This window comes from Neoarius graeffei, chromosome 18 (assembly GCF_027579695.1).
Source record: "Neoarius graeffei isolate fNeoGra1 chromosome 18, fNeoGra1.pri, whole genome shotgun sequence".
Classification (NCBI taxonomy): Eukaryota; Metazoa; Chordata; class Actinopteri; order Siluriformes; family Ariidae; genus Neoarius; species Neoarius graeffei.
The window spans coordinates 31,050,143-31,067,783 of NC_083586.1; the positions used below are offsets into that span (position 1 = coordinate 31,050,143).

At 39.7% G+C, this 17,641-nt stretch overlaps 1 protein-coding gene across 1 annotated transcript in view; it reads left to right on the forward strand.

The window, feature by feature from the left end:
* The first annotated feature begins 1 nt into the window (after position 1).
* cd247 (CD247 molecule) overlaps positions 2–17,641 on the forward strand; it is a 35,665-nt gene continuing 18,025 nt past the window's right edge. The window contains exon 1 of the mRNA XM_060898682.1: positions 2–1,211. Coding sequence (XP_060754665.1) covers positions 1,154–1,211 — 58 coding nt within the window. The 5' untranslated portion in view covers positions 2–1,153. The remainder of the gene's footprint in view (positions 1,212–17,641) is intronic.

Here is a 17,641-nt window from a genome sequence, read left to right on the forward strand (position 1 = left end):
TAATGCGACAAAACAGGACAAACACCAAGGGGGATGAATACTTTTGCAAGACAGTTCTGTTTTTTTTTTTTTTTTTAATGATTATTCCATGAAACAAATGGATTCTTCAGAAAGAAGTAATTTAGTGGAAATTGTTTAATTTTACGTTGAGTAGTAATACCTATATAAGGCACCTGTGGCACTTTGATATATTTTTAATCTACGCTTATGTATTTAATCCATTTGTTTTTTTTAAATCATGCTGTTCAGTAGCGTATTGCTTCGGAAAAGATTGTGAAAGGCTTTTTAATACAACCAAGGTTGATAATTGGTGATGGTGATATTTTTTTTTTTTCTAAAATGATTTATGATCATCTTTTGTGTTTTGCACTTTGCACAATTGTTGGTTTGTACATTACATTGGTGTGAAGAATGAGCCTTAATGTCCTGTAATTAACAGGGTTTCATTCAGTCACAGGTCTTCTTGCTGATGCTAATGTGTAATATTGTGAAAGTGTAATCTGTGAAAAAGACCATGCACTGAAATAAAGTGTAACCACTTCCAGCAAGCCATGGTGTGTTTCTGGTTTAACAGCTGGCCTCTGTTCTGGTGCTTTTAGTCAACGAGATGCCATTTTGTCAGCTAGAATTCTCCGTTTCATGCTATTCTCGTGTGCCAAGGTGCTTTGTAAACTCTACAAAAGCAAAGTCAAGAACGAAGATGTGAAGGCGCTAAAGGAAGACCCCTGCCTTCGTTTGCTCCTTAAAGTCTCGTGACCCTCGTTTCCCCTCCTGAAAACAGCAGCCATCCTCCTAATCCTCACCGCCCCACAGAACTTCATCATAACAGCAGAGGAAGTCTCTCAGAAAGTAGGCTACAAAGCATCAGTCTTCTGCAACAGCCGTGTCAAAGAGGAGGTGGGACGTCTGCATCACCAACCAGGTGGAGCTCAGAGGAGCCACTTCCTGTTACCAGACTGAGCCTGGCGCTTCAAAGAAGAAGTGGTATCTACCGCACAGCTGTGTACAGAGGTCTTTCAGCAAGACAGTGTTCTCGAGCACCGAAACCTCTGATCTTGGACCTGACCTCATTGCGTGTGTGTGGTTAAAAATACTGAAGGAAATCCAGTGGCCAGTGAAGAATAGCTGGGACTCTGAGATCAGCTGAAGAAGTATGGGGCTTCAGAAGACTGGTGCTTTGGCGCTACTGATCTTGATCATCTCTCCTGCAGGTAAAACTTGACCTTCTCTGTGCTTTCTTTATCTCCTGAAGTGATTTTAGTAAGTTTTAAACATGGAGAACATTGGGAGTATTGATGATCATGGTAAGAACGAATGGAGTTCAGTTCAGTGAGGAACACACGATACAGAGAACAGAACATCCGCTGAAAAAAAAAATACAAAAAACAGGGCCTGGGTTGAGTAACTTGAGTCGGCCATCTTTGTTGTAATCAAATCTGCATCTGATGGGTGTTTTTGCAACAGCATCCATTCCTGTCATGAAGGTCTCCTAATGTATTAAATTTGCTTTTAATTTTAGTATCTAGGACATTGATACAAGTGTACACCTGAGTTATGTATGTTTGCTTGTGAATGTGCGTGTCAGCGCAATAAGCACTTTTCCAGTTCTATGACAGAACCTTAATGTGATTTCTGTATTAAACATTATTACGTGATTTGGACATTTTGAAATTATAATGTGAATTCTCTGATAGTTTTGGTGAACATAAGGTTAATGTTATATTAACCTAGTAACTTATATCAGTAACATGTCTTAAGTTTTAAATCAAAAGCTTTCAGTGAAAAAGTAGCTGAAAACATGAATTCTACCTGCTCGGACTTTATAGAGAATGAAACGTCTATCCTAAAATTAGTCACGTAAAACCTTATAATTCAAGGCCTCGAGTTGTTTGGCCTTCCCCCCCCTTACTTCAAAAGTTGCAGGTAAAACAGTAGTGTGTGCAAAATACTATAATTCTGAATGTTTTTCTATTGATCAACAATTATTTATCGATTGGTGTCCTAAAAGTTTCGACAGTCTGATTGAAATAGTACACTACGACTGAGAAACACATTTTCAATAAGTCTGTTACAATATTAAGTTATTTACATTCACTAATCATTTTGAATTTAATTACTGAGCGACCCCTGTACCTAAACACATTATTAATGCCGTCCTTGTACTTCAACAAACAATACACACTGCTATATATCTCAATGTGATAAATTTCAATATTTTAAATGGTAAATTGTATTTGATTTGATGTTTCGTTGAATTTCATTTCATACCATTTTATTGAAGAGTTTTTGAATACTACGTCTAACGAGATACAGTTACTCGCACTCACATGACATTAACACTAAAAGCACTTCCTGAAGAAAGAAAAAAAAAATCCACTGTGAGATGTTTGAGTTTCAAAAAAAAAAAAAAAGCAATTTGTAGAAATAAAGCCGTAGAATTTGCACAGTGATCGTTTCGTTTGAAGTGTCGACTGCTTCAAAAGGACTGTAAATAAGGTTTATTATAATATAAAGTCCTTAAATATTAGAAGACAGTTTAATCTTTTAGGTGTGGTTATTTATCAGCTTGCTGGCTTGCTTACCTGGTACAAAATGTGCTACAGAATGAAGTTCTTTTAATAATTGGGCAAAACAGACAGGAGAAAATATGTTTTTGGGGGATTTTATATTACATTTTTCTTTTTTCAGCTTTACGCACAATTGACTAGTAAGTCGGTGTTGGAAAATTCTTCGGAAAATGTGTTTACCCAAATGCGTTATCATTTTTAAAAATTTAAATAAAAGGTTATTACCCCCCCAAGGATGTTCCAGTGGGTTCGTGCATTGATGACACATGAACAGCATTTCTGTGAAGCGTAGACATATATTTTCATTTGATGGCTTTTATCCAAAGTGAGACAGTAGAGTATTCCAGTGTAGGCAGTTTTACTGAGCTACAAGCCAGTGTCCACTGGTATACTGGACATGAGTACAAGAAAGCTATAGGAGGAACAGAATTGCGAATAAATCGACGTTCGGACAGCGTGTAAAGTCTGAGGAGTGACAAAATGGTCACAAAGCAGCTATTCATCTCTTGCTAGTCAAGAACAAATGAATACCTGCATTCTTATTCAATTAGATTTCTATCAAAAGCAGACTGATTACAGAATTTCACCGTTTTGATTACTGATCATTTGATTTCTTAACTATATTTAAAATATCCAGTCAGATCCTTACCGCTCTGTACGGACATGACCTCAATCAGTTTTGTACAAGAATTCACTTTTACTCTTAAAAAAAAAAAAACCCTGATCTCATCCGAGCAAACTAATGATGATGTGATCCAACGTTGTTTGATCTTGGAGGAACAGAGTCGTCAGAAAATGTCCCAACGTGAACCCTTGAGCTTACGTCTAAGTTTTAATTTACTACATTTAACCAACGTTTAGTCTTTCGCTCTAGTATAATTTTGACACAATAGAATAATAATAATAATACGCATTCAATAAAATAGATATTTTTACTACTTCTTCCAGGACAGAATGAACCTGGTAGAGGAAACTCCATAACCATGTTTGGGTGTTTTGCCCAGAGCGGATTCTTCAGCTGTTAGTTTGACCACAATAACAAGTGACTGCTTTGTTTTCTCCAGTCCTACCAAGTTCCCAATAATGATGCAGTGTTTTTGTGTCATGGGGTATCTCAGAATTATAAGCTCAGCAGAAAATGTGCTGAGGAGCCCTACTGAAAACTTAAAAACATACATCTGTGTCTCGTTTTATGCTGATCTAAGATCAGTCTTACCATTTCTCGTGAGTTAAGGTTTGTTTTCATGGAAAAAAAGCTGTTCCCGGATCAGCCTTCATCTGCATAGCCTGGGCTGTAATTGCTCAGAGAGGAACCTCTGTGTAGGAGGGCTCTTTCCATCGACAAGCATGAATAAAGCAGGTTTTTGAACCGATACTGTTACTCAACTAAAAAGAATGACTCTTGCTTAAGGGTAAACACGTTAAGTTTCAAGAAGGTCTTCACCTCTCCCACTTTGACGTGTGACTTAGAGGATCTCTGAAAAGTTGTGTTTCCGTGCAGCGTCTCTCTTTTCTGGAACTCTCTCCTACAGGGTTGGTGAACATTTGCATTTGGGGTAAACTGGGTTCAGGTTTTCATTTTGGTCGCTCGGCTTCATGAGACTCTGAACGGACTGGAGTTCAAAAAACGTCAAACCAACAGTCTACAGCTAAATAAACCCGCAGTGAAAGGAGCGGTGTTGGTGCAGTGGACACTGCGGGAATTTCTGTGTTCTGCAAATGAGGGGTTTTGATTGTTTGTTTTGTTGCAGGTAATGCTGTCTGACAGACAAAACAACAAATATAAAACACAAAAGAGCAGACAAAGCGAAAATTACAGAGTCAGTCACGGACACAAGGCACAAGAGTTCACCTCAGAATGGATGCCAATCCATGACAGTTGGTAGGAAGAAGAAGGGAAAAAAAAAAAAAGATATCGGGAATCGAGTACACCATATTTCCTCAGCTTTATTACGCCCTAAAGTGATGTAAAACTGTTAAAAAGGACACGCTGGCAGGTTCACCCAGTACTTCAGTCATAATTCGGAACAGCAATTCAAATTTTTTCCCCACATCCATCCCTTTTAACAACTGATATCGTCACGAAGCAGCTTTACGGAAATCCGAATATAGATTTAAAGCACCGATCAATTTTCAACGTATTATATATGTGATTATTGATCCCGTGGAAATGTGATGAATACTGTCTGAAGTGTTTACAGCTGTGTGACATCAGAGCGTTCAATATACAGAGTGTTTAAAAAAAAAAAAATTCAATATCATTTCACAATCTAAGAACTTTGCCTTGCCAATTCTTGTTCAATTGACCTCAAATTTTAACAGCATGTGTAGAAACAGGTTGAAGTTTAATGTTTTGATCTTTTTAGGTATAGAAATGCCATTCACTGGAAAAGAAAAGGCGTTTTGTGTGTTGAGTACACTCGAACAAGACCGTGCAGCATGTATTTATGAGAGAATTCTCTAAAAATGTACCAACTGCAATGCAGATTTGGACACGGCACAAGAAGTTCAAAGAGGAAGGCTGTGTGTGTGTCTCAGGCGGCGCGCGTATTGAAAATTTGTGAAATCGTTCATGGACTCCACATACCTTTTTGAATTTCTTGTTCAAATTTTGAGGAGTAAATCTTATATTGCTCAACATTAAGCCTGTTCAGTTTCATTTGCCTAGATTATGTAGTTTCTGGGATATTTACATCTCAAATATCAAATTTTTTGAAACACAGTGTTTTTTGTTTTTCCCCTGCATGATCTGTGAAGAGCTAGAAAAATGATCAGGTTTTGCTTTTAATAATCAAAGACGTATAGACAGCAGGCTTTCAGTAAGACTTTCCATATAAAGCAGTAAGAAGTTTCTGTTCTTCTCAGCCATGATTTTCTGTTAAATGATACCACAGAGCTCACCTCCACTAGCTGTTCACTTTTGGAGTTCAGCTCTTCCTCATGGTTCAGCAGCTGTGCTGAGGCAATGTACCAAAAAAAAAAAAAAAAAGGAGCAGGAACTAAAAACTGAAACTTAAAAAAAAAAAAAAGCGCCACAGGGTCCAACTTAAACCCAGTTGACCAGCACTAGGGTTACTCTTCGTCATGAACGTGAAAAGAGCTGTTTATCTGGTTATGAACAAGCTGAAAGAAGATAAAACCAATTATACAAACCGTATAAATGTAATATAACTGAATCAATAGATGAAAGGTGGTTTTTTTTTTTTCCTTTAAAATATCTGGAGGCTATTTTTATTTTTTCTTTTAAGGATGTGAATAGTTTGTGAAATGTTTTAACCATCACTGCCATCTGCCAAGTGTGATTGTGAGCCCATTTTTGACGAGTCGTCATATTTTTCTAATTCTATTTCCATAACAGATTTGTACACAACAACTCTACAGAATGAAAGTAAACCTGCGTAATTCCTAATTCCGACATGTCCTAAGAAAATTACACTTCAACAATGTACTGAAATTAGAAACGTACTGTAATAACTGTTTGCTTCACAACGTTACTTACCCAGCGTTTGTACAGCATTGTTAACTTTTCTACAGCTAAAAAATGTTGCCGAAAGGTTGAATGAACGCTTATTTGTGTTGTGTAGGTTTTCAGAAAGCTAACTTTTTCAGAGGAACAAAAGTTTCTAAAACTGTAACGTTGTAAGAAGAACTTAATCATTATGAGGAATATGTACTGTAATATGTAGTGTGTAGACTGTTTAAACCATGTTGTGTAGTTCTCCTAGATTATTTTATTACTGAATATTAATAATATAAAATAGGCAACAAATGTAGAAGTCGCAGGTTTGCTTTGGCGCAATTTGTAAGCCATCCTTGGTTGCAAAATCTGCTCGGTAAATATATGATTGATATCATGGGGGGGGAGTGCAAAGTACCACAAGATACACATGTGCTTTTCTATTAATAGGCTTTACTGAGCTACTTAACTATTGATGTTTTGGAAAAAGTAATTTTCAAACTGTAGGTGTTTGTAGTGTCAGGTTACAGTCAGTGAGATCACTCGGTTGAATTTTTTTTTCTTCATTTTATTTTAACCAAAAACACCTCCAAAGTGTGACGAAATTCAGCAGAATGATAAACAAGCCATGTCTCAATATTAGATAACTGAAAGGGGGGGGTTCTACAACAGCTTGGAAAGTTTATTTATATATATATATATATATATATATATATATATATATATATATACACACACACACACACACACACACACACAAAACCGTTCAAAAGTTTGGGGTCACCCAGACAATTTTGTGTTTTCCATGAAAAGTCACACTTTTATTTCCCACCATAAGTTGTAAAATGAATAGAAAATCTAGTCAAGACATTTTTCTGGCCATTTTGAGCATTTAATCGACCCCACAAATGTGATGCTCCAGAAACTCAATCTGCTCAAAGGAAGGTCAGTTTTATAGCTTCTCTAAAGAGCTCAACTGTTTTCAGCTGTGCTAACATGATTGTACAAGGGTTTTCTAATCATCCATTAGCCTTCTGAGGCAATGAGCAAACACATTGTACCATTAGAACACTGGAGTGAGAGTTGCTGGAAATGGGCCTCTATACACCTATGGAGATATTGCACCAAAAACCAGACATTTGCAGCTAGAATAGTCATTTACCACATTAGCAATGTATAGAGTGGATTTCTGATTAGTTTAAAGCGATCTTCATTGAAAAGAACAGTGCTTTTCTTTCAAAAATAAGGACGTTTCAAAGTGACCCCAAACGTTTGAACGGTTGTGTGTGTGTGTGTGTGTGTGTGTGTGTGTATATATGCGCAGTCAAGACTATATTCTAGATTCACCAATTTTATACAACATAAACTCGCTTTATTTGGAAATGAACCTCGTCTGTGTCACGACAGCTGAAGTGTACATGACATTTATCTGTGTGGTTTGGCTACTTACATCAACATCAGCAAGAAAGTGTCTGTTTCCTGTGTCTGATAGATGAGCTATCTGATCACTTAAAGACGGCCGTCGAGAGAACGATGGTGGTTTCTTCATACATACTTCATCTCGCACCACTTCTGTACTCCAACATCTCAAGAGAAGAACAACAGAAGCCATTTAAGCACGTAGCTCACCAAATCACTTTAGATTGATCATTTGTTTTTAAACTGTGAAAAGTCTCCATGTTTGTCAGGTATCTTTTGTGGCTTATGATTTGAGATCATTTAGAATCAACAGGAACATTTGGTATACGGTTGTGCTCATAGAGCCAACGTTAAACAAATACAGATATAACTCTTGGGACAGATTGAGGTAGGAATGTTTTAACATCAACCTGATTCAATACATAGGGTGTTTCAAAAAATTTGATAATATCCAAGATGTAAATATCCCAGAAACTATATAATCTAGGCAAATAAAACTGAACAATACAAGATTTATTCCTCAAAATTTGAATGAGAAATTCAAAAGGTAATCTGGATTCCATGAACAATTTCACAAGTTTTCAATACGCGCGCCGCCTGAGACACACACACAGCCTTCCTCTCTGAACTTTTTGGTTTGTGTCCAAATCTGCATTGCAGTTGGTACATTTTTAGAGAATTCTCTCATAAATACACGCTGCACAGTCCTGTTTGACTGTGTTCGAGCGTACTCAACACACAAAACGCCTTTTCTTTTCTAGTGAATGGCATTTCTATACCTAAAAAGATAAAAACAAAAAACATTAAACTTCAACCTGTTTCTACACATGCTGTTAAAATTTGAGGTCAATTGAACGAGAATTGGCGAAGTTATTAGATTGTGAAACGATATCGAATTTTTTTGAAACACATTGTGTTTACGAGCTTGAATGCCGATAAGAGCAGTGATGAAGTTCTGAGAACTGATGTGGAGGAAAAAAAACCTGAAAGTAAATCAACCCTCTATAGGCCTATTCAAGGTCAAGGTGGGTTTTTTTTTTTTGTCATTTCAAAAATATACAGATGGTACAGGACACAGTTAAAACATTTGTTCAGGACCATGGTGCTACATTAGCATCACAGGCTTATAAATCTAACAAAGTGCAAGAGTGCAGTGAGTGAAAACATTGCAGACAATAAACTACACACAACATACAGTGCAAACTACAAGGATAGTGCAAAAACGACAACTAGTAAGAAGTGATGGTGCATTATTGTTCACTGTGCGAAGAGTGCAGTGGGAGTTCAACAGGCCGTGTGTATCGGTCCAGTCCTTCAGAGTTTATGAGTCTGATGGCATACTGATGTACATAATACTGAATTAATACTGATATCCTGTAAACTAACCAAAATGGTTGTACACACAGACAGCAAGGTTAATGTACTGTCAGAATAACATAGTATAAGGACCAAAGTGAGGGTGGCACGGTTTCCTCACAGCAAGAAGGTTCTGGGTTCGAGCCCAGTGGCCAACGAGGGCCTTTCTGTGTGGAGTTTGCATGTTCTCCCCGTGGGTTTCCTCCGGGTGCTCCAGTTTCCCCCCACAATCCAAATACATGCAGGTTAGGTTAACTGGTGGCTCTAAATTGACCGTAGGTGTGAATGTGAATGGTTGTGTCTCTATATATCAGCCCTGTGATGACCTGGCGACTTGTCCAGGGTGTACCCCGCCTCTCACCCATAGTCAGCTGGGATAGGCTCCAGTTTGCCCACGATCCTGCACAGGATAAGCGGCTACAAATAATGGATGGATTTTTTTTACATAGCAAAATTTGGCTATAGCAGGGGAAAAAAAGCTGATTAATGCTGCAGTGCTGTTGAATTCTATATAGCAGCAGCTCAGGAGTGGTTCTGGCTCCAAGACAAATCACAGGTTTACTGTAATGTACTTGCTCTACTACCTTATTGTTTCTATAGCAACGACATACTGGGATGTGTACGGTGGACACGCCATACAAACTGATTTTAATTTGTGATGTGTGTGTATGAATGATAGTTTTTTTTTGTAAGGAGACTAGAATTTGAACACCGTGTCCAGTATCAGCACTTTATAACAGTCAGTAGTAAAGCTGATCTCCAACAGAAGGACCAGGAGATTTGCTGCTTGAGGTTTATCAGTAACGTGACAAACTGTACTTTTGTGTCTTATTAAATTTGAGTGGGAAAAAAAAAAAAAGAGGCTGGTGAGAGAGTGACTCGTTATGTGGACATTAAACAACATTAAAATTGATTCAAGACTAAAAAAAATGTTTATTTTTTAATAAATAAAGCAGGTAATCACCTTCAGGGTAGTATTAAACAGGAAATCCGCTTTATGTCAGGCTGCGTCACACCATCCCGCTGCTGATTATTTCCCCCTGATGTTTTATCAGCTACATCTTATCTCATCATCTCTAGCCGCTTTATCCTGTTCTACAGGGTCGCAGGCGAGCTGGAGCCTATCCCAGCTGACTACGGGCGAAAGGCGGGGTACACCCTGGACAAGTCGCCAGGTCATCACAGGGCTGACACATAGACACAGACAACCATTCACACTCACGTTCACACCTACGGTCAATTCAGAGTCACCAGTTAACCTAACCTGCATGTCTTTGGGGGAAACCAGAGCACCCAGAGGAAACCCACAGGGAGAACATGCAAACTCCGCACAGAAAGGCCCTCGCCGGACACGGGGCTCGAACCCAGACCTTCTTGCTGTGAGGCGACAGCGCTAACCACTACACCACCGTGCCGCCCCTATCAACTACATGTTTGCGGATTGTAATACACGTCTTCCTAAAGTTAGAAAATTAATTGATAAATTGTAAGCCAAGCATAATGCTTTTACACACAACCCTTCAAGAAATAATAGTGAAAGGTTTACCAGGTTCACCAGGTAAATACAAATTGTCAGCATTGCGTGTGTAGATGTGGGTTGTTGTTTTTTTTTGTGGATTATTTTTATGGGTCATCTCTATATCTTATATCACTCTGTAGGAAGTGAAGTGTAACCACACCAGTGTACCTTTGTGGTGCGCTGAAAGGGAAGTTAAGACTTGACCACAGACTACCTGCCAAACCTAAACTTCCTTGAAGCTGGAGCTGATACTAGATAAAGTTACCAGAAGGTGATCATACAGTCATCATGTGTTGCAGAACTAAATAAACATCAAAAGTAGTTAACTATGCTGCTGTATTTTCCTATAAGTATGCTTTATCAATCACGTGGCATTAAAATACTGTTTTTCACTGGAATGTGGTGAGAACGTCTCCGAGACAGAATCAGATCTTCACCCAACACAGCAACCAGACTGGAAATTACAGTGTGTGTGTGGGGGGAGACCAACAACTCTGGACTGAGTTGGAGTCACTTATTTAATTAGTAATCTATATAATAAGCGCCAAAGTTTGTTTGCTTGTCTTGAGCTAACGTCACCATTTCTCGACGGATTTTCACCAAATTTGGCAAGTAGGTCGGGGGATGACCTGGAATTTTGCAGATATAAACAAATTTCATGTACGGGCCCCAGGGAGGTCCCTGGAGGGCACAACATCCACCCACCCCCTCCCTCAATGCCTTTCACATTACATTTATCAACACAAACTCTCGCCAGATCTTCACTAAACTTGGCACATAGGTACAGGAGATAGCCACAATTTGGCAGAACTCAAATTCCATATTGGTGGTGGATGTCTGGATTTTTGTTTGTCTTGGATTAACATCATTTCTCAACAGATCTTCACCAAATTTGACATGGAAATCTCGGGGCAACCCGGAATTTAGCAAAACCCAGGCAATGCCGGGTAACCTGCTAGTGTTAAATATATGATACGTTTATGTACATGTGCCTTTATATAAAATATCTTCTATACAGTGGGCAGTGTTATAGTCAAGTCACTAGAGTCCAGTCTCAAGTCCCCAGTGTTCAAGTCCAAGTCATTTAAAGAAAATTTCAAGTCGAGTCCGAGAACAAGACCCCAACTGCACCGTTTGTTGGTGGCTGTTTCAGTGCCATTAACATTAGTTTGTTCCTGAACATGACATATGAACAGGTGAATGCGCTTCTCTCTGTCAGGGAGAGCGAAGTATTCTGTCAGAGATGGTTGGGAGATGGATGTAACTGCAGGAGGTGTGTTTATTAATACAAGTGAAGACCGGTAAACAATCCAGAACGGCAGGCAACAGGTTGAACGAGGCACAAACAGGCCATCATAGACTCGGCAGAATCAAAGACGAGAAACAAGAAACCAGGGATCAGGAAACCAAGCAAAGAAATAAGGTTTGGTAATGTGTCAGCAATGCAATTCAATACTTCGCAAAGTAAGTGTGTTTTCACAGTTTTTATATCAGCGCACTGATTGCGCCTTAATCCTGTGCGAGTCGTTTACGGCATGAGAATCCGCTTGGCACGTATGCTGTCCGGAGAGCGCCCGAAAGTCTATCTGATGCATGCGCCAAGGCGCGCAGGTGTGACACTTGCACGAAATTAGTACAAAAATTAGACATAAATATCTTGTGTATATTATGATGGCATGTTACAAAAAATAAATAAAAAATCCGCGTCCTCGTCTCCAATTTACTAGTCCAAACGCAGTTAATGCACGAGTCCAAGTCGAGTCACGAGTCCTTAAAATTAGGGCACGAGTCAGACTCGAGTACTACAAGCCTGACAGTGGGGTCCAAAAGTCTCAGTGAATCTGATTCTGATTGCCGTTCTTTTTCAGTTGATCACAAAAAGATTTAATTACAAATGATATCAACAGCAACTTGAGTGAAAAGTAGAATCATCGAAACATTGACATGAGTTTCTTCGTATTTGGTTTGTCCCCTTTTTGCTTTAATGACAGTGTGTTTGAACTGTAATAGACTCCGCAAGTCTGTGCAAAACCTTATGATCCATCAGAGTGTCGTCTGAACACGATTCAATAGAAGAGATTGGACATGAGGACGAGCTGATGTTTTGTACAAAGCAGTGAACACGATCAATATCACACATCTGTTTAGATTTTAATAGTGACCTAGAAATTGTCGGACATTTTCCAAGACTGAATAGTCAATGATGTTGCACATTTCCATTTTTTGTTTTAAAATGTTCAAACTTCTAAAACTTTTGGTTTATTTCTTATTTTACCTAAATAATAATAAAAGAGGGCGGCACGGTGGTGTAGTGGTTAGCGCTGTCGCCTCACAGCAAGAAGGTCCGGGTTCGAGCCCCGTGGCCGGCGAGGGCCTTTCTGTGTGGAGTTTGCATGTTCTCCCTGTGTCCGCGTGGGTTTCCTCCGGGTGCTCCGGTTTCCCCCACAGTCCAAAGACATGCAGGTTAGGTTAACTGGTGACTCTAAATTGACCGTAGGTGTGAGTGTGAATGGTTGTCTGTGTCTATGTGTCAGCCCTGTGATGACCTGGCGACTTGTCCAGGGTGTACCCCGCCTTTCGCCCGTAGTCAGCTGGGATAGGCTCCAGCTTGCCTGCGACCCTGTAGGACAGGATAAGCGGCTAGAGATAATGAGATGAGATGAGAATAATAAAAGATTTTCAATGTGGTCTCAGAGTTTTGGACCCCACTGTATGCACTATTAATTTGAGTGATAAATTGTAAAATGGAAAGCCTAAAGTTTAAGAAAACATAAAATCACTAATATGTCCATGTGGTCAAAAGTGTGTGGACACCTGATCATCACACCCATGTGTGGTTCTTCTCCCCATCTTCCACAACGTTAGAAGCACACACTTGAATAGAATGTCTTTCTATGCTGTAGCTTTACAATTTCCCTTCACTGGAACCAAGAGGCCCAAACCTGTTCCACCATCATGATGCTCCTGTACACAAAGTGAGCTCCTTGAACACATGGTTTGCCAACGTTCATGAAAGTAGAAGAACTTGAGTGTCCTGCACAGAGCCCTGACCTCAACCTCACTGAACCCCTTTGGGATGAACTGGAACAGATGCTCACCTGACATCACTAATGCTCTTGTGACTGAATGAACACAAATCCCAACAACCATGTTCTGAAATCTATTGGAAAGCCTTCCCAGAAGAGTTGCGGTTATTATAATAGTAAAGGGGAACACATCCATATTAATGTCTATGGTTTTAGAATAGGACATTCAGTAGTCAGGTGTCTACATACTTTTGGTCACATAGTACAGTACATGTTTTTATTTGCTTTATAATCTTGCCTAGGGGGCGGCACAATGGTGTAGTGGTTAGCACTGTCACCTCACAGCAAGAAGGTTCTGGGTTCAGGTCAGTGGCCAACAGGGTCCTTTGTGTGTGGAGTTGGCATGTTCTGTTATATGCTCCATGTCTGTGTGGGTTTCCTCCCACAGTCCAAAGACATGTGGATTAGGTCGATTGGTGATTCTAAATCGCCCATAGGTGGGAAGGTGTACCCGCTGCCAGATGAGGGTTTGGGTTCCTCTGGTGTGCTATAATCACCCTAAAGAATTCAGGGAAGCTAGTTGACCCTCAATTGTGAGAACAGCAACCAACAGACAGACAAAATTTTGCCTAGGCTTTCCACAAAGGTCATGCTGGGTAAGGAACCAGGTTAACAAACAAAAAAAGATGTTTGCAGTGAAATGCCTACAATCGGTTCAGTTTGGGATCAAATCCCAACTGTTGAAACTGCACACGATGAACCTGCGTCATCACATGAGGAAAACAGAGAAGAGCACTTACACGTTCTGCACTGATGACTATGGTTAAAAAAAAAAGTCCAACAGAACTCACTGAATTAAGTCACTTATCAAAGTGATTACACGCATCCCATTTCCCAAATTGTACAGTACATCTTATTTATTAGGTGGCACGGTGGTGTAGTGGTTAGTGCCGTCACCTCACAGCAAGAAGGTTCTGGGTTCGAGTCCAGTGGCTGGCGAGGGCCTTTCTGTGTGGAGTTTGCATGTTCTCCCCGTGTCCACGTGGGTTTGCTCCGGTTTCCCCCACAGTCCAAAGACATGCAGGTTAGGTTAACTGGTGACTCTAAATTGACCGTAGGTGTGAATGAGTGTGTGAATGGTTGTTTGTCTCTGTGATGACCTGGCAACTTGTCCAGGGTGTACCCTGCCTCTCGCCCATAGTCAGCTGGGATAGGCTCCAGCTTGCCTGCAACCCTGTAGAACAGGATAAGTGGCTACAGATAATGGATGGATCTTATTTATTAGTCACTATTCACTACTTCACCATGATATTAAAAGTCAAGTTAAAGTCCCTCTCACGCCAGAATCTGGTCTTCCCAGGCATTGTCCTGTCCCAGTACTAACCAGCTCTTTAAGGCGTATGGGTGCGGCGCCGATCTCAGTTTCAATAGCCCTCGGCCTCTTGCCTATACAGCTAGGGTTACAGTGGGGGGCTGGTCCTCTGGTAACCACGAGAGTTTGACTTCCCACTCACATCTGTATTGCAGCGTGCCTTGCCAGATGACAGTAGGTACCATTTTTATGATGGTCTTTGGTATGACCCAACCGCGAGGAGAACTCATGATCTCCTGGTCGAGAGGCGGACACTAAGGCTAACCACTAGGCCAGCTCATGGTACAATATTTAAACCTACTTTAAAACGAGAGATTTTCTTGTGGATGATATACATGGACAGGCCACTTTATTAAAGACACCTATACACTCATGCAGTTATCCAATCAGCCAATCATGTGGCAGCAGCCCAATGTACAAACTCATGTACAGTTAGGTCCATATATATTTGGACACTGACAATTTTTTTTTTTTTTACCTGTTTACTGAAACATATTCAAGTTGTAGTTATATAATGGACATGGGCATAAAGTCCAGACTTTCAGCTTTCATTTGAGGGTATCCACATTAAAATTGGATGAAGGGTTTAGGAGTTTCAGCTCCGTAACATGTGCCACCCTGTATTTAAAGGGACCAAAAGTAATTGGACAATTGACTCGAAGGCTATTTCATGGGCAGGTGTGGGCAATTCCTTCATTATGTCATTCTCAATTAAGCAGATAAAAGGCCTGGAGTTGATTTGAGGTGTGGTGCTTGCATTTGGAAGATTTTGCTGTGAAGAAAACATGCGGTCAAAGGAGCTCTTCATGCAGGTGAAACAAGCCATCCCTAAGCTGCGTAAACAGGAAAAAAACCCATCCGAGAAATTGCTACAATATTAGGAGTGGCAAAATCTACAGTTTGGTACATCCTGAGAAAGAAAGAAAGAACTGGTGAACTCATCAATGCAAAAAGACCTGGACACTCACAGAAGACAACAGTGGTGGATGATCGCAGAATAATTTCCATGGTGAAGAGAAACCCCTTCACAACAGCCAACCAAGTGAACAACACTCTCCAGGAGGTAGGCCTATCAATAACCAAATCTACTATAAAGAGAAGACTGCATGAAAGTAAATACAGAGGGTTCACGGCGCAGTGCAAGCTACTCATAAGCCTCAAGAATAAAAAGGCTAGATTGGACTTTGCTAAAAAAAAAAATCTAAAAAAGCCAGCACAGTTCTGGAAGAACATTCTTTGGACAGATGACACCAAGATCAACCTCTACCAGAATGATGGAAAGAAAAAAGTATGGCGAAGGTGTGGTACAGCTCATGATCCAAAGCATACCACATCATCTGTAAAACACGGCGGAGGCAGTGTGATGGCTTGGGCATGCATGGCTGCCAGTGGCACTGGGTCACTAGTGTTTATTGATGATGTGACACAGGACAGAAGCAGCCGGATGAATTCTGAGGTATTCAGAGACATACTGTGTGCTCAAATCCAGCCAAATAATAATCGGCATTTCATAATACAGTTGGACAATGACACAAAACATAAAGCCAAAGCAACCCAGGAGTTTATTAAAGCAAAGAAGTGGAACGTTCTTGAATGGCCCAGTCAGTCACCTGATCTCAACCCAATTGAGCATGCATTTCACTTGTTAAAGACTAAACTTCAGACAGAAAGGCCCACAAACAGACAGCAACTGAAAACCGCTGCAGTAAAGGCCTGGCAGAGCATTAAAAAGGAGGAAACACAGCGTCTGATGTCGTCCATGAGTTCAAGACTTCAGGCAGTCATTGCCAACAAAGGGTTTTCAACCAAGTATTAGAAATGAACATTTTATTTACAATTATTTAATTTGTCCAATTACTTTTGAGCCCCTGAAATGAAGGGATTGTGTTTAAAAAATGCTTTAGTTCCTCACATTTTTATGCAATCGTTTTGTTCAACCCACTGAATTAAAGCGTCTGAACTTCAACTGCATCTGAATTTTGTTCAAAATTCATTGTGGTAATGTACAGAACCAAAATTAGAAAAATGTTGCCTCTGTCCAAATATTTATGAACCTAACTGTAGATACAGGTTCAGTTAATATTCACATCAAACTTCAGCGTGAATACCAGTGTGATCTCAGTGACTGATCATGGTATGGATCAATCTTTCAGACCCTGAAAAAGGATTTCCAGTGGAGAAATCAAACCGTGTGACACTCAAGACTGATACGAGTTCTCATTTGTTTTGGACTGAAACAGACTTTTCTTGTAACTGCAGTTTGAAGGCTTTCTAACTCGTGCTTACTGTAGCGAACTGCAGGTGTGTTTTCTTCCTAATAATCACAAAACCTAATGGCACATTTTTTGACATGATACTAAATGCCTACAAGTATTCATTCATTTCTAAACAGGAGCTTCCTCTCAGCATTTTATCTCTTTTTAAACCCACATCCCACTAGTTTAAAACCTTCTGATGACTTCACTGATATTTACACCAAGGTGTTTTTTTTTTTATCCGACATAACGTTAATTCTAAACTCAGTGACTTAGAAATTCACTCCACCATCATGTTTTAATAACACTGAGGTTTTTATGAAGTATGAAGCATGATTGTGGAACAAATGCAAGGAAACGGGACAGATGTGTGTTTGGTCCCAATAGTTGCATAACAGAACTTTTCACTGTTTCTTTTAATTTTTTTCCCCTGGAAATGTGTTTAAAGTGAGCAGGTGGTTTGCATGGAAAATATAAAACATGATTTTTATTTAAGATTCAAAGATTCTTTATTGTCAATTCACTATATGTCCAGGACATATAGGAGAATCGAAATGCCATTTCTCTCTCTAACCTTACTTGTAAAAAACAGATAAAGATTACACACGCACAAAAAAAAAGGTGCTAGAAGAGCAGCTTATGAGGTGTACAGTATATGAACAGCAGTGCA